This window comes from Suncus etruscus, chromosome 6 (assembly GCF_024139225.1).
Source record: "Suncus etruscus isolate mSunEtr1 chromosome 6, mSunEtr1.pri.cur, whole genome shotgun sequence".
Lineage (NCBI taxonomy): Eukaryota > Metazoa > Chordata > Mammalia > Eulipotyphla > Soricidae > Suncus > Suncus etruscus.
The window spans coordinates 49,805,644-49,826,048 of record NC_064853.1 but is presented as its reverse complement, the minus strand read 5'-3'; the positions used below and the strand labels follow the sequence as shown (position 1 = coordinate 49,826,048).

Here is a 20,405-nt window from a genome sequence, read left to right as displayed (position 1 = left end):
TTCCCAACCTGAAATCTGGCTACCCAAGAGATTGAGTGAAAGAAGGTACAGGCAAGGACAGGCAGGGGGCAACAGAGAGGGCAAGAGAGCTGTGCAGATCCCACCATAAAACTGTCCACTTGCAAGACTAAGAGGGCCCTTGGTATCCTTGGAGGGTGTTTGAATCCCTCCCAAGTCCCCCAGCATCCAAATGCTCCTCTCACCTTGGTTCCCACCCCCAGACGTTGAAGCATCTGAGAACCACCTTGGGCTTCCTGAGTGGACAGGAGGTTTCCTTGGATGGACCTGGAGCCTGTGTCCCTGCTCTGCCCTCCTAAGTTCTGACCCGTAACTGAAAGAGACTCAGCTCCAGAAAGGGTTAAGATGATTTTATTTTTAAACATGAACAGGAATGCAGAGGGTGAGTTGCGGATGGCTCAGAAACTGTGCAGGAGAGATAAGCGTGCCAGCTGCCAGGGGCCCTTAGCGGATCATCATGCGAACCTTGCGGTAAGGGTGGCCCACGCCAAGCCCTGTAGCCCAGTCAATGCCATATGCGTAGGCGGTGGCCTTGGACACTGCGTAGCGCCCATTGAGGTTGGACTTATAGCAGGCTGCATACCACCAGGCACCATGAACAATCTTAGCACAGTTGCCGCTGCTGGTGTCATGGTCAACATCCTTTGTGGTAAAGGGCTTCCCTCCATGTAAGCTCAGTGAGTCTCCTGGGAGGAAGAAGGAGGCACATTGGTGGCTGGCACCCTCCTCAGCACTGTTGAAGAGTTCTCACCAGAGCTACAGAGCAACTGAGTGTTATCAGCATGACAAGGGACAGCCGGTTGCCCAAGGACCCTCAGCTGGTCCCAGGAGTCCTGGGGATTTTGATGCAGGACTACGGTTCCAAAGCCACTCCTCCCAGAACCCCTGAATTCTCTCCAGCATCTTTGTGTTCTGCTGGTGCCAGCCCCCAGAGTGCTGGGGGCACTTCTCTGATGCCCTTGCAGAAAAATGGGTGCCTCCCCAGCACCTCCTCATAACCACTTCCTTCTTTGAAGTTGCTCCTCAACAGTTGAAGCTTCTTTGAAAAAAAACTTTTCCTGGTTCCTCTTCTGAAACTGCTCATGCTTACATTCAATAGCATCTCCAATGGCCATCACAGCCCCCCCATCCCTGACTCCATGTCCCGAGAGAGGGAAACTGAGGCTCTTCCTTGAAAGGGCCTTGCCCAAAGAAAGTCTCCTTAATTAGATAAGGACAGGAAGCCAGGCATGTGGCTGAATGGTAGAAGGGAACACTGGCATGTGTGAGGCCCTGGGTGATCCCTGCACTGCAAAACAACACCGGAAATCCTACAGAATTTTAACCTCAGCTGTTTGTCTCCAGAGTCCAAATTCTTCATTCCTATACCTTTATCTCATGAAGAAATTGAGACCTGGGCCTGGAGAGATAGCACAGCAGCGTTTGCCTTGCAAGCAGCCGATCCAGGACCAAAGGTGGTTGGTTCGAATCCCGGTGTCCCATATGGTCCCCCGTGCCTGCCAGGAGCTATTTCTGAGCAGACAGCCAGGAGTAACCCCTGAGCAACGCCGGGTGTGGCCCAAAAACCAAAAAAATAAAAGAAAAAAAGAAATTGAGACCTGCACAGGGAAGAAGCTGTCCTGGAACATTCATGGAGGTCATAGCAATGCAGGAGAGGATCCTTCTGGGAACCCACCTCAGGCTTACTCACCTGCTGTGCCCCCTAAAAAGTTGCCCAGCACTAGCTGGTAGTGGTCTGCTTCTCCCAGGAGGCGGAAGGTCGAGTACTGGGCAAAGGTATGGTTGCCCTCAAAGTCTTCCAGCTCCACCCGCAGCTCCCAGGTACCTGAGAGGATGGGTGTGTGGAGGAGTCTGAGAGGCTGAGTACCTCGAATATCTCCAGGAGGGTCCCCCTAGGAACATACCCTGAAGAGTAAGCTGGTACAGATTCTCATTCCCCAGCCAGAACTCTGACTCTTGGCTCCCGAATCCTGCTTTATAGGAAGACCAAGAGCGGAAGAAGTCCACAGAGCCGTCCTGTCGCCTCTGGAACACCTAGAAAACCAGAGAAGGCTAAAACTCCACCATTACTCCAGGCTGGACATCAGACCAGAAGTGGAGATCAGTGGTAGCTGAGAGTAAGCACGGTGTGAGATGGGGGAGGGCACCCATCTTGTAGTGAGAGTTTATTGCTACTATGAGTCCAAGTGGGTTTTACCTGTGAATATGTCAATGAACTCTACATTTCCTCTATGACTTGTTTTTTTTTGTTTGTTTGTTTGTTTTGGGGCCACACCCGGCGGTGCTCAGGGGTTACTCCTAGCTGTCTGCTCAGAAATAGCTCCTGGCAGGCACGGGGGACCATATGGGACACCGGGATTTGAACCAACCACCTTTGGTCCTGTATCAGCTGCTTGCAAGGCAAACACCGCTGTGCTATCTCTCCGGGCCCATTGTTTTTTGTTTTGTTTTGTTTTGTTTTGTTTTGCAGTACAAGAAATCAAACTAGGATCTTCTACATGCAAAGCAAGTACTCTATTGGTGAGCTACATTTCCCAGACCCCTTTTGTTTTGAGGTGTGTGTAGGGGACTTTGGGCCACACCCAGCAGTGCTTAGGGTGGTCCAGAGACCATGTGATGCTAGAGATGGAGCCCAGGGTCCCACAGGCAGAGCATGTACACAGCCTTTTGGTCATCAACCTGCCCCCTTTCTATTTTTGGCTTGTTTGCTAGTTTTGTTTGTTTTGCTTTAGTTTGTTTGTTAGTTTTCTTTGTTTGGGAGGGGAGTAGACCTGGCATTGCTCAGAGCGTATTCCTAACTCTGCACTCAGGAATCACTTCTGGCAAGACTCAGAGATGTAATACTGAGGATTTAATTAGGGTCAATTGTATGTAAGGCAAGTGCCTAAACACTGTACTACCTCATTGATGTTCTTCTAAATGACTTTTGCCAACACTTATAATTATTCCAAAGTTTTGCAAGCCCTGTGGAGACTGAAATGAGAGAAACACAGCCCCTTTCTTCAAGAGATGGTCGTTCCTGCTGTCACTTACTGTATTAAGAATCAAAATATTAGAGCCTAGAGTTCCCTCTGAGCAAAGTACCTTCCAAGGTGTAACCCATATTTACTTCCTAAAATGTAAGTCTGGAGGCTGGAGCAATAGTACAGCAGGTATGACTTTTGCCTTGCATGTCGCTAACCTGGTTTCAGTCTCTCCACCCTTCAGTTTCCCTGAGCACCACTAGAGTGATGTCTGAACACAAATAGGAGTACACTCTGAACACAGCTTTGTGTGGATCAAAGTTAAGTAATTAATTATAAACAATATAAGTCTCACCTGGTTCCTCCCTTACCTAAAAGTCCTCCATGACGTCCCATTGCCTGCTGCAACCTGTCAATCATTCCCTTCCCTTCTCACAAAAGCTTACAATCCATGCTGACCCTCATCAGTAGACCTAAGCTGATCACTTGTGCCTGCTCTGAACTTGTTCACATGGTTCCCTCCCCAAATCTTTGTTTGTTTTTGAGGCCATACTTAGCTATTCTTAGAGCTTATTCCAGGCTTTATACTCAGCGATCACTCCTGGTGGGGCTTCAGAAACCATATGTGATGCCTAGGATGAAACCCGGTTCAACCTCAAGTTAGGTAAGTGTCCTACCTGCTATATATCTATCTCCCTGCTCCTCTCCCTCCCAAGCATTCTTCTCTGCCTTGCATTTCTCTCCCTTTACCTAGCAAGTCCTTCTGCATCTCTTTTTTTTTTGGGGGGGGGGCACACCCGGCGGTGCTCAGGGGTTATTCCTGGCTGTCTGCTCAGAAATAGCTCCTGGCAGGCACGGGGGACCATATGTGACACCGGGATTCGAACCAACCACTTTTGGTCCTGGATCGGCTGCTTGCAAGGCAAATGCCGCTGTGCTATCTCTCCGGGCCCTTCTGCATCTCTTCTGGCTAAAGAACTTCTGCTCAGCACTCAAAACCCATTCAAATGACACATCCTCTGTGAAGCCTTCTCAGACTTGTTTCAGTCATCAAGAAGCTCAGTAAACATTTGTCAGTGAAGGAATAAATAAACTCAAGAATGCCTGAGCTCCATTGGGCTCTGGCTCCCCCTAGGGGACACAAAGAAGAAAGGTCCAGGGGGGCCTGGCCTGTGAGTGGGCGCTCTCAAGACACTCACCAGCCAGCCACCCCCTGCGGTGTCCATGTCGCAGAAGACTGAGAGGACTCTGCCTTCCGGCAGGCACAGGTGGTACCAGCCACTCAAGGTGGCACCTTGGCTCAGAAGCTCCTGACACTTCCTAGGGCCTGGAAAAACAGATATGGACTGAGCAGGGGAGCTAAGTTATTTTCCACCCCCACTCCCTAGGTGTATGGACCTGGGCCCTTAGGGGGACCCCTGTGCCCCTCAATTTCTTTAGGCCCTGAGGCATGTTCCACTGAGGGTGGGGCTAAGCCCGATGATTCCACCACATCCCGCAAGGCTGAGTCCAAGTCTTTGGGAACGCTGTCTCACCCTCCTGGCACTTGAACACAGGTTCTCCTGCTCCGGGAGAGAGGAAAAGAAGGGTGTTGTTTTGAGGAACAAGAATCTCCCAAGGGAACTCTCATGACCCACCAGAATGGAGGATACACAGGCCCTTCCTCTAGGCCTCCCCCAGCCTCCATGCTCTTTCTAGCCCAGGAACAGAAGTAGAGAAAGAGAGTAGCCCCCAGACCACACTCACCAGGATCTCCCTTGGGACCCATCTTGCCTGGTGGTCCAGGTGGCCCTGAAATCCCAGAGGGGCCTTAAGTACAAGACCATGCCCAGGACCAGAAAGCAGTGAGATACTTGTAGCCAGATGCCAACCCCCAGCTGTACCCTTCCTAGTTCCCAGGAAAAGATCTTATGATCTTCGAGTCACACTTACCCATTCACAATGTGAGGACAGTACCTTGGGATGCCTGATGTCCAGTTGGAACCTGGCATCCTGTGGTGCCCTTCCCCAGGATCCCCTGAAGACAGTCCGAGCTCCCTGCTAGACTCTTCCTCATCCTGCCCCCCCGCCTGCTCTCTGGCATCTCTTACCTTGGGGACCTGGAGCTCCCTTCGCCCCAGGACTTCCTGGGGCTCCAGAACAACTGGGCAGGAGGATAACTTTGCTGGCTTGTAGTTCCCTGGGTTCTGCAGGGAGAGGCAGGGCCGAGGGTGCTCAGGGTGAGCAGGGAGAAGTGGGTCAGGGTGCTGGTCGCAGAGCAAACTGGTTGACACCACTGTGCCCACTTATAGAAAGCCCCAGGTTTTCACACTGAGTGGGAAAATTTCTCAGGGAGGAAATTGGTCAAGGGGGCCTTAACCACTACCTGTGCAGCTGGACTGCTCCTGGGTCCTCACTAAGGCGGATCCCCCAAGCAAGAGGAATAAAAGGGAGAGCGGGGTCCACAGGAGATCCATCTTGCTGGCACCCCCAGGGGGAGATGCTCATTTATAGAGGAGTCAGGCTTGGGGAGGATACAGAACAAGATTTCCTGCCATTGTCCTCTTTTAAGCACACTCCTCCCATGCTGAGCCAGCAGGAGGCAGCAGCACTTCCTCCTTCAGGCCTCGAGAAAGTGGGGCCATCCCTGCCCACCCTAGCCAAGAGAAAGTCCTCACCTCCAGGATCCCCCACATCACTCCAGACATCAGGATTCACATGGTTTGTGCTTCTTTCCCATCCCCACCCCTTTTGTGCTTCTTTTAAAGTGTGGTTCATTCTGTGCCTTCCATCTGGAATGGTCCCTCTTCCCTGACTGGGGACACTCTGCCTGTCCTGTGACCTCGCAAGCTTTCCTGGCCTTGTTATCAGAACTGAAAGGCCACCACTCACAGCTATTGACACCCACTACACCCAAAGTTATGCTGAGTACAGACTGTCCTGGCCGTGTCTCCTTCCAGTCCCTGCTCAATCCTTGTGACTGACCCTGTCCTATAGGCCTGGCATGGAGCAGATGTTGAGCAAATATTGATTAAATGAATGGACATGAAAAAACTGAGGACCAGTGATGGGATAGGACTTTATCGTCTCAGAGCCACAGAAATTCTGCCCAAGCCCAGTGCCCCCTCTAGAGAGAAACATCCTTGGCAAAGACTTCTCATGCAACCTCTAGGCTCCCAGCAGGTCTTGGAAACAGCTGCTAATCTAGGCCAATCCCTTGACTAGGCCATGTAGGGCACACTGAGAAGGAAGCACGGGAGAGAGGCCACATGGTCCAGATGAGAGGGATGCAGTCTGAGCTGAGAGGGCCTTTGGATGATATAGGGAGGAGAATGTGTTTGTTCATTCATTTATTCTTTTGTTCATCCCTCTCCTAAGGGTCTCCTTATGCCACGCTTGGTGTTATGGGGAGGACTGAGGTATGAAAGGATGCAAGGAAAATGGAGATGAGTTTGTCAGACTGAAGGGATCAGTGAGGTAGACCTCTGCCATTCTACATATAGTATAGGTCTGTCACTTATACTCTCTCATGGCATGCCATGTTCTGTAGACAAGCTGCTCTGTCACAGCATTCCTTACAGTCACCAGTGTGAAAATGACCTACTGGACATTGCAAGTCACCCTGTCTGGCAAAGCATGACAGATGGTTCATTTTGGGGTTTTTTTTGGGGGGGGGGCACAGTTGGTGATGCTTAAGGAATACTCCTGGCTTTGTTTGGGGGGGGGTCCATATGAGATGCTGAGGTCAGCAGAATGCAAGGCACATGCCCTACTTGCTGATCTTCCCAGCCTCAGGTAGTTAGCTTTTGTTTTGAGGGCCACACTGAGTGGTACATGCTATGCATGTACCCAACCATTTTGCTCTCTGTCCGGCCCAAGGAGAAATCTGATTGCCTGTGAAAGTGGAGAGCTGCAGAGCAACATGAATAGCAGGATTCCACTCAGTGTTCCAGAAAAACCGAATGTGTGTGTACCTTCTAAATGCGCACAGAGAGGTCTGGCATGGTGATAATCATAGTCATTTCTGGGTAGTGGGACCAGAGGGAAGGATGGTTCTTAGCAGGGTGGAACTCACAGCATCCAATATTCCAAGCACGAACTCTAGACAGAGCTACCCTGAGGCCTCTTGATTGTCATTCTTCCCTGCTTGCCCCCTTCCCAAGCCTTTCTTAATGATCAGGCCACACATTTTAGTTGCAGGGTTTACATACACACTTAGTCGTGGCATACCAGAGACTCTGTGTGTGTGTGTCTCTGTGTGTGTGTGTCTGTATGTGTGTGTGCATGTGCACGCACATGTGTGCATGTGAGAATGTGTGGGTTTGTTGGATTTCAAACTGCCAGTGCCCTTTCCTTACAGGCATTTAATGCTTTCAGAAGAGAAGCCATCCAATAAAGAACTGTCCTCGGCTGGGTGGAAAGGCTGCAGGAGGAGGAACATTTTCTTCTGCAGTCTCAGAGGGAACAGACTTTATCCCTGCCAGCACTTAAGAAGCTGCCACTCAAGGCAGGCTGGGTAATGAGTAGAGCCAAAGAGCTGGAGGGGTGAGGCCGCACTAAAGGAATTGAGCAAGGAGAGGAGAGGAGAGGAGGGTGTCAGTGGGAGGTCAGAGAGCGGCAGGGACCACTGGGAACCCCAGGGAGCCAGGAAGGGGGTGTAGAGGCTTGATGCAAGGTTGCACAGATGGAGGGTGGATGAAGCACGGATGACTCTGCCACATCTGCCTGAGATGGATCCTGCCATTATGCTAGTGAGGAAACTGGTGTCCAAGACTCAGAGAGAACTTGTTTGCCTCAGCAGACAAACACAGGGTCAGACTCTTGAATATGCGCCTGGCTTCAGGCGAGGACCCTTAGAGGGTAGAAGCTGTGATTGAATGCAATGGAGGCATGCAGGAAGCAGGAAGGTGAGGATGGGCTTTCCAGAGGGGAGGGAGGTGGCAAGCAGCAGGCTGGCATCTGAGGACCCCAGAGACTCTTCATCAAGAGAACCAATTTGAGACTCAAGAGCAAAGTGGAAGGTGCCCTTGCAGGAGTGCTGGGACAGTTCTGCTCACTCTAAAGCCAAAGAGACCTGGACTCAAGTCCCAGCCCTGCCCGGTCCTGTAGGTGACCTTGAGCACAAAAGGACTCACTTCTCTGCATCACTGACTTCAGAGAGAATCCCCTATAAGAGATGAAATATGGCAAAGGCAATGGCGAACCACAGCTGGAATGTGTGGAGCACAGAGTAGCCCTCCCTCAACCACCCAACCACCCACCCCCACGAGCTCCAGTCCACACAGGACCCAGACACAGCACAAGCAGTCAGGGTTGGAAAGAGTTCCTTTATTGGGGAGCAGGTGAGTTCAGGAGCCAGTGCCAGTTAGGAGGATCTAGAGGGATGATGGACAAAGGTGTTTGAGGGGGCACTGGGCTGCAGGAGGGTGGTCAGGTAGCAGGTGAGGAACCTGCTGGGTGCCCACCACATCCAGGAATCAGTATTCAAAGTCCCCCTGCCCCCATGCTGCAGTGGGCTGCTCTCTCTTCATCCACTTTCCTTCAGTGTGGAATCCAGGCCTAAAGGGGTGTCCGTCTACAGGGACCAGACAGGGAGGGCATCAGAGTAGGGCTCAGTCACAGGCAGGACTGACCTCAGAGCACAGATGGCGAGTGGCAGAGACACAGCACATGGCACACAGCACACAAGTCACCAGCAGCTCCCTTTCCCAAAGGCAAAGCGGACAGGTGGACAAATGGACAGACAGACAGACAGACAGACAGACACACACACACACACACACACACACACACACACACACACACACACACACACACACAACAGCCCAGACAGTGTGCAAGGCCTTACTGCGGCCGGCATCTCACCTACTGGGTCTGGGTCTCCTCACTGCTGGCAGTATGAGGGGAGAGACAAGAGGGCTCAGTGTGGCCCCCACACCTGGGCTCCTGGCAGTAGGCGCCCCATTGAGGCAGGAGGGGCTAGGGTTGTGGCTCCAAGGGAAGGTTGGCAGGTCCTTTGGGCTATTGGTCGCAGAGGGTCAGAGGCAGTGTTGGGAGGCCTAGACTCTGCTGGTGCCAGGTACTCACAGAGTCTCGTATGGGTTGTTCTTGGCCTTGAGGAAGCGCACTATGAAGAAGATCATCGTCTGCACACTCAGCACTAGCATGATGCCCCCTATGAAGCTGGCACTATCAAATTCAGGTCCACCGCTCTCAGGGCCTAGGGGGCTCTCTGTGGGGTACAGTGGGGGGGGGGAAGTGAGAGCAACCACCAAAGGTTGAAGATCCAGCCCCACTTTGATAAACTAGCTTAGGTCAACTGCAGGCCTGAGTCCTCACAGATAGCCCAAACCAGCTCAGCACTTCACCCCACACCCGGGGACAGCTGGGAAGCATCTGGAGGGTTGGGGTGTGGGCAGCAGGTTGCCTCTCCCCACATCCCACAACCAGACCAGATGTTATGAGCTCCCTTCAGCCTCCTAGTCTCACACTGGCCCAGTGAGTGAGGAGGGACCCCCAGAACTCAGGTATCCAACTCTTCACTTCAAAGGCATTTTCAGCCTTAGGTCTTGGGGGTCAATGCCCAGATACAGATGTGTCTCCTTCAGGATTCCTACTCTTCAAACCTGGCTCACCCCACAACCTCCTTCCTCTGCCAGGAAAGGAGGACAGAAGAGAGTGATCTATATAGAGGGAGAAATGGCAGTGGCCAGACCTCTCCAAAATTAAACCCTGTTAGGACAGAGTGTCCCCGCCCCTTCCCTCTGCCTAGCCTGAGGGGTCCAGTGGCCTGCCTTTGTCCCCATGACTCCAGCTGTGCCAGTTTACCATAACCTCCCACCAGGGATTTGGTGTCAGGCTCTGGGCCAGGTGCCCAAAGCACAGATGCTGGTGCCAGATCCTTCAGGAGTAGCAGACAGGGGCCCAGTGAGGAGTCAGGTCTCCCCCAAGAAGGAAGATTATGTAAAGGGGCCTGAGACTATCAAGGACAGTGGGAAGTCCCAGTTATATCTCAAGAAGCCCCTGAAGGGGACTCGGAAGAGAGATCAGAAGTGTCATTTGAGAGGCTGGAGAGATAGCATGGAGGTAAGGCGTTTGCCTTTCATGCAGAAGGTCATCAGTTCGAATCCTGGTGTCCCATATGGTCCCCCGTGCCTGCCAGGAGCAATTTCTGAGCATGGAGCCAGGAATAACCCCAGAGCACTACCAGGTGTGACCCAAAAACCACACACACACAAAAAAAGAAGTGTCACTTGAGGGACTGGCACAGTGATAGTACAGTGCGTAGGGTGCTTTCCTTACATACCACAGACCTGGATTCAATCCCTGGCACCACATATTGGGCACCACCAAGTGTGCCCTGCCAGAACTGATCCCTGAGTACAGAGCCAGGAGAAAGGCCTGAGTAATGCCAGGTATGACACCCCCAAATGCAAATGAAAAAAAAATAGAAAAGAAAAAGAAATGAGCCACCTGAGCTGATGTGGAGCTCAAACCGGGGGAACTGAGCCATCAATAATTCAGCCTTTGAGATCCTGTTTCTGCCTTTAATTAACCAAGAGCCTCTTCCACCTGCCCTGCCAAGTCAGCAACCCCCTGTTGGAGGGGCAGTGGGAAGTGAGGGGTGGGGTTCTTGTCTCTGTTTTGTGACCCCTTCTGGGCCTGGAGGCTGAAGTGACGAAAGCGGGCCCATTGGTAGTCTGAGCCTTCCCCAGCATGAAAGGGAGGACTGAGGAGCTGCTCTGGGTGTCTGGAATTTCCAGAGCTTTCTCTGCATCAGATACTGAACCAGGAACGCAGGGCCTCATACAATTTTCACAGTGATTCTGTCAGGCATTAGCCAACCCATTTCACAGATGTGGAAGTGGCTCTGAGGAAGCAGCCGAGGGGCTAAGGCCATGAACATGCCTGAGCCTAGGTCTCTCTCTGCTGCACCCCCCCCACTGCTCCCTGCACCCACACCTGGCCAGCACCTACCTGTTGTCATTATCTTCGGCTCATAGGTAGGGTGGTGGTGGGCAGCTGAAAAGATGGAGAATCCATGAAAAACTAGTCTCCTCACTAACTCCCTCCACCAGGCCCCACCCAGGCCAATAGCTGGACTCTGGCTCAAATTGGGTTCCTGTATTAGGACCACCCTGAATACTTTTAAGCCCTTGTTCCACGAGTTCTGTGCACTAGATGTGCCCTTTCTTCACATGGTACCATGATGCCACCTCTTCCAGGCAGCGCTCCCCTCAATTCTCTCTGAACCAATTACAGAGGAGGAAACAAGCCCAAGAAAGGGTCTTCCCAAGGAACAAAAGCAGGACTAAAACAGAATCCAAGCACTCATGGGTGTAGGCCACAGTCTGAGAGAGACTAATTCCTACCTCCGCGGGCCACAGAGGGGACTGGCTCTGGAAAAGCTGGGGATAACTCGGCTGCCTCCCCCAACTCAGTTCAGGCCAGTGGGAGCCCCTCACCTGAACAGGACGCTGAGTGGTTGTAGAGGGAACAACCTTCTTTGACTGCCTCAGCTCGAGTCACACAGTGTCCTAGCGGGAGTAGATGCAGGGCAGAGGTTTTGAGGAGAGAGGCCAAGGCTTTGGGGTTCAGAATAGGGGTGGAGTGGGAGGGCAACCTCCACCCTACCTGGCTCCTGGAGCTGACACTGCTCCCACACGCAACCAGACAGGTTGTGAGCTCCGTTCTTCTGTACACAGTGCTCACAGAGCTTCAGGTGTTTGCAGCCCCCTAGGACAGCTGGCCAGATGTTCATGCGAAACAGTGCACCCCGCCCAAAGCCTCGAGCTCCTTTACCTAGGATTAGGGGGGCGAGCAAGTGCAACCCCCACCTAACGCTGCACATAAGTGCTGACCTGCCTCCCCTGAGCTCTTCTCTCTCCATCGCAGTTCCCACAAACATGGTCCCACACACCTACAACCTTCCCCTCCTTCACCCAGGGACCCTCCTCTTGCATCTGGGTTTCCAGTCCACCACACACACACACCTGGAGCTTTTCACTTCCAAAAAGCTCCCTACAACCCCCACTCCCTAACCCTGGAACTCTGCACTCTCTGGGGTGTCCCCTGTCCCCTCTAACCAGACCCCCAGCCCCTCATTACCAGCCACAGCGAGCTGGGCACACAGGAGGAGGCAGCAGCAACCGCCACAGATCGCAGCCTGTAAAGTGCGGTGTCCCAGGGCGGCCATGGGCGCGGGGGCGGGGCTGGGGTCTGCGCGGAGCTGGCGTGGCTGGCGCGTCCCTTTTGGACTGAGTGTGAGCGGAGGGACCCGAGCGACAGACTGGAGGCTGGTGGGCGTGGTCGATGGGCGTGACCTGCGACGTGACACCCGTATATGGGCGTGGTCTTAGATGTGGGCGTGGCAAGAGCGCGCGGTGGGGGCGTGGCGGGTCGGGGTCCAGGACTCACCTCCAGACCGCACGCCCCGCTAGCTCAGCTCACAACTAACTGCAAAAAAAAAGCAGCTGATGGGCCCAGGGAGATAGCACAGCGGCGTTTGCCTTGCAAGCAGCCGATCCAGGACCAAAGGTGGTTGGTTCGAATCCCGGTGTCCCATATGGTCCCCCGTGCCTGCCAGGAGCTATTTCTGAGCAGACAGCCAGGAGTAACCCCTGAGCACTGCTGGGTGTGGCCCAAAAACCAAAAACCAAAAAAAGAAAAGAAAAAGCAGCTGAAGCTATCAGCTCCTCGTCCCAGGTAAAGAAACTAAAAGATACCGAAAAGGTGACTGGAGATCAGAGTTAGTGATCAAATCTGGATCTGATTTGATCTCCTGCAGGCTCAATGCGGGAGAGCCTCAACCCATGACCTACCTGCTCCTCTGTCAAACTCCAGAGTCCCCTCTTCACCTCCTTTCACGTCTTGACCCCTTCTCTCCAGCATCTCAACTCACATGCACACATGCACAGGAACACACCTCACCCTCCAGACCTCTGAGCAAGATAACGCTTCATAGTTCCTAGGACAGATAGGCCTGACTGCAGTCCTTGCACCTGCCTCAGCACTGGCCTCTTCTGGAGTCATCGTTGCTGCCCGCCTCTTATCTGTTCCCATTTGAAAAACAACTTTGTGTGTGTGTGTGTGTGTGTGTGTGTGTGTGTGTGTGTGTGTGTGTAGTTTTTGGGTCACACCCGGCAGTGCTTAGGGGAAACTCCTGGCTCCATGCTCAGAAATTGTTCCTGGCAGGCACGGGGGACCATATGGGAAGCCGGATTCGAACTGATGACCTTCTGCATGAAAGGCAAAAGCCTTACCTCCATGCTATCTCTCCGGCCCCCTGAAAAACAAATTTTAGGCCAGAGCTATTGTTCAAAGGTTCACCTGTCTTGCATGTGTGAGGTCCTGCACTGATCTCCAGGGTGCAAAAAAGAAAAAAGAAAAAAATAGGAGGGGAAAGAAGTTCAAAAGGTTGATGCATAAGGCTCCCAGGCATGGAACAGGGCAGTGAGTGGAAGCCCCCCCCCCAAAAAAAAGGGCTGAAACGATGGCGCAGTAGTAGGGTGTTTGCCTTGCACGTAGCTGACTTAGGATAGACTGTGATTCAATCCTCTGGTGTCCCATATAGTCCTCCAAGCCAGAAGGGATTTCTGAGCACATAGCCTGAGTATCACCAGGTGTGGCCCAAAGACAAAACCCCAAAACAAGAACAACAACACATGTTTCATATCTCTATCTCCTCTTTGTTGTCACAAGATCCAGCAGCTACATCTGTCACAGGACATAATTAACCATCAATCCCTTCACTATGAGTCATACTCAAAGTATGACTGGAGGTAAGGCATCTGCCTTGCAAGCACTAGCCTGGGACGGACTGCGGTTTGATCCCCTGGAGTGCCATATGGTTCCCCCAAGCCAGAAGTAATTTCTGAGCGCATAGCCAGGAGTAACCCCTGAGCATCAATGGGTGTGACCCAAAACCAAAACAAACCAAAACAAAATTATGGGGCTGGAGTGATAGCACAATGGGTAGGGTGTTCCCCTTGCAGACTGCCAACCTGGGACTGAGGTTCTATCCCCAAGCATCCCATATAGTCCCTCGAGCTTGCCAGGATTGATTTCTGAGCTCAGAGCCAGGAGTAACTTCTGAGCACTGATGGATGTGGTCCCCCCCCCACAAATATTCTGATTGCACCCCGCTATGTGTTCAGAGATCATCCTGGTGGTACTTGGGGAACAATTCAGTGCTGGGGGTTTAACCATAGCCTCTTGCATGCAAAATATGTGCTCGGGCTATTGAGCTGTCTCGCTGGCCCTTGAATTAAAAAAAGCAACAAGAGGCCAGAGAGATAGCACGGAGGTAAGGCATTTGCCTTTCATGCAGAAGGATGGTGGTTTGAATCCCGGCATCCCATATGGTCCCCTGTGCCTGCCAGGGGCAATTTCTGAGCATAGAGCCAGGAGTAACCCCTGAGTGCTGCCGGGTGTGACCCAACCCCCACCCAAAAAAAAGCAACAAAGAAAAAGTGTGGAGAGGCCTTAACAACATTCACCTTCCTCCTTCAGTGTTCCCCTAAGACTGTGAACTTGTTTGCTGGGTGTCTCACTCTGCAATTGTGATGCTTCAACTCATCTTCTTCACAGGCTTCACTGGGTGACACACCTGACCTCTGGGCTAACATGCATTAGTTGAGGTACTCCCTGCAGGTTACATGCTGTAGTCTAAGGTGGTGCTGGAATCCTTACAGTGCTGTCATCATGCATACATTTGGTGTGCATGAAGTGATGCTGGTTCAAGCCCATAGTTTCTTACTTGTAGGGCTTTGCTACTGAGCTGTCCCTAACTCTGATTTTCAGCTTCTTTTGGATGGTTGCACCTGATGGTGCTTGGGTGTCACTCCAGTGTTATACCATGTAGTGTCAAAAATGGAGTCTGGGCTTCACCTGCAAAGCCTTCACTAGACCCTTGAGCCTCTCCCCTGACCTTTATTTGCTAGTTCTTAGTGAATGCCCACAACTTTCCTAACCCTTTGGGTCTGCATTTTGTTAGCCCAGATACAGACTTTGGCCAGAAGTCACCGGTGACACAGTTATACCTATGGGCTAGCATATGATGCTAGAATCTAAAGCACTCAAACGCTGTTCTCCCTATGCTGTGCCTCCTGTGTGCCCATCTTCTCCCTGAGCATCGCCACAGAGCCCTTTGGACCCTCTGATCCTCCATCCCCCTGCCTTGCCTGTGTCTCTTCCCAAGTTACAGTCTTGAGATTGTGCCCCTCCCAAATTTCCTGCATCTCTCTGCTGCCCCCACCCCCAGCTCTCAGCCTCCAGGAAAGGCCTCTCCTGAGGAATCCAGAGATCCAACCACAACTCTTCCAGTTAACTTTTCAGCAATGACTTCTGCTCTTCTTGTTCTTCTTTCCATTCCTTTATTTTCGGGGGGGGGGGGGTCACACCTGGTGGCTGTTGCTCAGGGGTTGCTCCTGGCTCTGTGCTCAGAAATTGCCCCTGGAAGGCTCAGGAGACCATATGGCAGGGGTCTTAAACTCACGGCCCGCGGGCCGTTTGAGGCCCCCTGTACAACATTTTTTTTGGGGGGCCACACCTGGCGATGCTCAGGGGTTACTCCTGGCTGTCTGCTCAGAAATAGCTCCTGGCAGGCATGGGGGACCATATGAGACACTGGGATTCGAACCAACCACCTTTGGTCCTGGATCGGCTGCTTGCAAGGCAAACGCCGTTGTGCTAGATCTCCGGGCCCCCTGTACAACATTTTGTGGCCCGCGGCCGGCCTTCAAATATCGCAGTATTCGCGATTATTCGCTTACCGAATAATTGCAATAAAAATCGCATTAAACATTCGCATACCCAGCAGTTCTGTTTGGGGTATGCAAATATTTAATGTGATTTTTTGCGATTGTTTTTCTTACTAATGCGATTTTTTATTGCGAATATTCGGAAAGCGAAATCCCTTATGCGGCCCTGCCTCACCCCAACTTTGCCTCCTGCGGCCCCCAGGTAAATTGAGTTTGAGACCCCTGCCATATGGGATGCCAGGGATCGAACCGGGGTCCATCCTGGGTTTCCACATACAAGGCAAATGCGCTACCACTGTGCTATCTCTCCAGCCCCTCTTCTTTTATTCCTGCCTTGAGTTTTGCTAGCATGTCTTGGTCTTACTCTATTATCTTTCTACTTTTTAAATAGTGAGAACTGGAGAGATTATACAGAAAATGAGGCATGAATCTAACTGCAACCTAAACTAATGTAGGTGCTTGGCAAGTGGGAGATCTGGGTTCAGTCTCTGGTACTAAGTACTCTCCTGAGCACCACCAGGAGTGATGCTTAAACAACTCACCCGGAATAGCCTTGAGCATCATCGGATAGCCCCAAAATAAAAAAAATCCAAACAACATTAAAGATGGAGATGGAGGGGCCGAAGAGATAGCATGGAGGTAAGGTGTTTGCCTTTCATACAGAAGGCCATCGGTTCGAATCCCGGCATCCCATATGGTCCCCCGTGTCTGCCAGGAGCAATTTCTGAGCATGGAGCCAGGAGTAACCCCTGGGCACTGCTGGGTGTGATCCAAAAACCAAAAAAAAAAAAAAAAAGATGGAGATGGAGCGAGTAGCACAGTGAGTGGGGCATTTGCCTTGCATGTACCCAACTCAGGTTTGATTCCCGGCATCCCATATAGTCCCCAAGCCTTCCAGGAGTAATTTTCTTTTGGGGGGTAACATACCTGGTGGTGCTCAGGGGTTGCTCCTGGCTGTGTTAAGAAATCATTCCTGGGGGGGGGGGGTGCTGGAGAGATAGCATGGAGGTGGAGCATTTGCCTTGCATGCAGAGGGATGGTGGTTCAAGTCCCGCATCCCATATGGTCCCCCAAGCCTGCCAGGGGCGATTTCTGAGCTTAGAGCCAGGAGAATCCCTAAATGCTGCCAAATGTGACCAAAAAAGAAATCATTCCTGGGGTCCAGAGAGATAACATGGAGGTAGGGCATTTGCCTTGCATGCAGAAGGATGGTGGTTCAAATTCCGGTATCCCATATGATCCCCCGAGCCTGCCAGAATCTATTTCTGAGCATAGAGCCAGGAGTAATTCCTGAGCGCTGCCGGGTGTGACCCCCCCCCCAAAAAAAATAAAGGAGAGGCCAGAGAGGTAGCATGGAGGTAAGGCATTTGCCTTGCATGCAGGGTGGTGGTTCGAGTCCCAGCATCCCATATGTTCCCCTGAGCCTGCCAGGAGCGATTTCTGAGCATAGAGCCAGGAGTAACCCCTGAGCAATTGCCGGGTGTAACCCAAAAACCAAAATAATAATAATAATAATAATAAATAATAGTAATAAGAAGAAGAAGAAGAAAGAAGGGAGGGAGGGAAGGAGGGGGGAGGGAAGAAGGAACGAAGAAAGAAAGAAAGAAAGATGGGGCCGGGTGGTGGCGCTAAAGGTAAGGTGCCTGCCTTGCCTGCGCTAGCCTAGGACGGACCGAGGTTCGATCCCCCGGCGTCCCATATGGTCCCCCAAGCCAGGAGCGACTTCTGAGCGCATAGCCAGGAGTAACCCCTGAGCGTCAAATGGGTGTGGCCCGAACAAAACAAAAAAAGAAAGAAAGAAAGAAAGAAAGAAAGAAAGAAAGAAAGAAAGAAAGAAAGAAAGAAAGAAAGAAAGAAAGAAAGAAAGAAAGAAAGAAAGAAAGAAAGAAAGAAAGAAAGAAAGAAAGAAAGAAAGAAAGAAAGAAAGAAAGAAAGAAAGAAAGAAAGAAAGAAAGAAAAATTAATTTCTGGCAGGCTCAGAGAACAATGTGGGATTCTGGGAATTGAAACCAGGTCTGTCCCAGGTCGGCCATGTATAAGGCAAACACCCTACCACTGTGCTATTGCTCTGGCTCCATAAGCTTCAGTAACTTTTTTATTTGGTTTGTTTTGTTTTGGGCCACACCCAGTGGCACTCAAGGTTTACTCCTGACTCTGCTCTCAGAAATTACTCCTGGCAGGCTCAGTGGCTCATATGAGATTTTGGGGATTGAACCTGGGCGCATCCCGAGTTGGCCACATGCAAGGCAAATACCCTACCACTGTGCTATTGCTCCAGCTACCAGGAGTAATTTCGGAGTGCAGAGCCAGGGGTAACCCCTGAGAACTGCCAGGTGTGGCCCAAAACCAAAACCAAAAACCAGGGGGCTGGAATGATAGATAGTACAGTGGATAGGGTGTTTGTTGTGTGCATGGCTGGCCCAAGTTCATCCTCCACATTCCAGATGGTCCCCCAAGCACCATCAGGGTAATGCCTGAGTACAGGAGTAAGCCCTAAGTACAGTTAGGTGTACTAAAAAACAAACAAACATTTCAAAAACAAATAAAACAAAACAAAAACAAAAACCGAAAAACAACTTAAGGAGCCTAAGAACTCAATGGTCTGAGCACATACCTTGTGTGAGAGAAGTCCAAGTTTGCTACCTAACATTACAGGGTCATCCAAGCACCTGAGCACCTCCATATATGTCCATGAGGATACAGAGCTGGGAGTAGGCTTTTCTCCTCAGCACCATTGGGTAAGGCCCAAAATAAACAAAGACAAATAAAAACCTAGTCTAAGTCAGTCACTCCCTATGTAAGCTCTTCGTAGCTCCAATCTCCTACATCCATGTCCTTCAATCTCAGCCCCAGCCTCACCTTTGTTCATTCATCTCCAGATTTTCCCTCAAACAAGCCGCCTTGTTTCCTCCTTAGAATCTCTACACCGTTGTGTTGTGCCTTTAAGCTGCTCTGTTCTCTCAAGTGCTTGTGCCATTTCTCAAGTGGCTTCCAGGTAGGTGTCTCCTATCAGACCTACAACCATTTCTTCCCTCTGTCGGTTCTCTTGCAGGAACCACATATACCTTTTCCCAGAGGAACTCCCTGAAACCTCAGACTGAGCTAGGTTTTTATTTGTCTTTGTTTATTTTGGGCCTTACCCAATGGTGCTGAGGAGAGAAGCCTACTCCCAGGTCTGTACTCTCATGGACATACATGGAGGTGCTCAGGTGCTTAAAGGACCCTGTAATGTTAGGCAGAAACAGACATTTTCTGTCCCACAAGTCCCACTCCCTGTTCAATAATATATTAAGCATCTATTTGTCCATTGCTTATTTTTCCCCATCAGTTTTTTTTGGGGGGAGAAGGGCATACCTGGAAATGCTCAGGGGTTACTTCTTACTCTGAAATCAGGAATAACTCCTGGCAGTGTTCTGGTGCCAGGAATAGAACCACAGGTTGGCCAGGTGCAGGGCAAACATCCTACTCTTCTTCTTTCTTCTTCTTCTTTCTTCTTCTTCTTCTTCTTCTTCTTCTTCTTCTTCTTCTTCTTCTTCTTCTTCTTCTTCTTCTTCTTCTTCTTCTTCTTCTTTCTTCTTTCTTCTTTCTTCTTCTTCTTTCTTCTTTCTTCTTCTTCTTCTTCTTCTTCTTCTTCTTCTTCTTCTTCTTCTTCTTCTTCTTCTTCTTCTTCTTCTTCTTCTTCTTCTTCTTCTTCTTCTTCTTCTTCTTCTTCTTTCCTTCTTTTCTTCTTCCTTCTCCTCCTCTTCTTCCTCCTCCTCTTCTTTCTCTTCCTCCTCCTTTTTTTGACAAATAGCTTCTGCTTACACACACACACACACACACACACACACACACACACAATTTCTCTAAACACTTTTATTAGCCTTTTATAGAGAAAGAAATGTACAGGCAGGAATGGTCCCTCTGACTTCAGCTGGCCTGTGTGTGGTCAGTGCTTCATTTTTTATCTGAACTAGTCCTCCATAGATCTGGCTTCATAGGTCTGTGCAGCCACTCAGAGTGTAATTTTGGATGAACTTTTCTTTGGGGGGGGGTGGGCCACACCTGGCTGTGCTCAGGGATTACTCCTGGCTATCTGCTCAGAAATAGCTCTTGGCAGGCACAGGGGACCATATGGGATGCCGGGATTCGAACCAACTACCTTAGGTCCTGGATTGGCTGCTTGCAAGGCAAATTCCGCTGTGCTATCTCTCCTGCCCCCAGAGTGTAATTTTGGAAAAAAACTTCTGCTTCTCTGGGCAGAGTTGTTGTAAACACCAGAGTCTGATCTGCCCCTGGGAGATGAGAAAGAAAGAAAAAAGGCAAGGATGTAGTAGAGATAGAAGGCAGGGGAGAGAGGAGATAGGGGATACTCCTTCCTCACTATAGAAGGTCTTGGGATGATCCACCTATTAGTTTGTTTGTTTTGGGGCTACACTCAGTGATACTCGAGAATTACTCCTGGCTCTGTGCTCAGGGATCACTTCTGATGGCTTAGGGGACCAAACAGTACTGAGTATCAAGCCTATTTTATTGATCTGAGGATCTGTTTTTATTCCAATACAATGCTGTTTTGATAACTATTGCTTTGTAGTATAGTTTAAAACTGGGGAAAGTAATCCCTCTCATATTATTTTCCCCAAGGATTGCTTTAGCTATTTATGGGTGTTTATTATTATTTTTTTTTTGTGGTTTTTGGGTCACA

At 50.7% G+C, this 20,405-nt stretch overlaps 2 protein-coding genes across 2 annotated transcripts; both read right to left on the bottom strand.

Annotated features, from left to right (window-relative positions):
- Positions 1-354: 354 nt before the first annotated feature.
- Positions 355-5,447, bottom strand: FCN3 (ficolin 3). Its single transcript, XM_049774973.1, has 8 exons — positions 5,347-5,447; positions 5,072-5,167; positions 4,728-4,772; positions 4,517-4,543; positions 4,181-4,308; positions 1,923-2,052; positions 1,709-1,843; positions 355-704 (listed from the first exon to the last, which is right to left on the bottom strand). The coding sequence occupies exons 1-8, from the start codon at positions 5,435-5,437 to the stop codon at positions 463-465; spliced, it is 894 nt and encodes a 297-aa protein (XP_049630930.1). The 5' UTR covers positions 5,438-5,447; the 3' UTR covers positions 355-462.
- Positions 5,448-9,043: 3,596 nt separating this feature from the next.
- Positions 9,044-12,209, bottom strand: CD164L2 (CD164 molecule like 2). Its single transcript, XM_049775098.1, has 5 exons — positions 12,069-12,209; positions 11,595-11,696; positions 11,426-11,497; positions 10,938-10,982; positions 9,044-9,192 (listed from the first exon to the last, which is right to left on the bottom strand). Exons 1-5 carry the CDS (start codon positions 12,154-12,156, stop codon positions 9,044-9,046), a joined length of 456 nt encoding a protein of 151 aa, XP_049631055.1. The 5' UTR covers positions 12,157-12,209.
- Between the last annotated feature and the right edge of the window lie 8,196 nt (positions 12,210-20,405).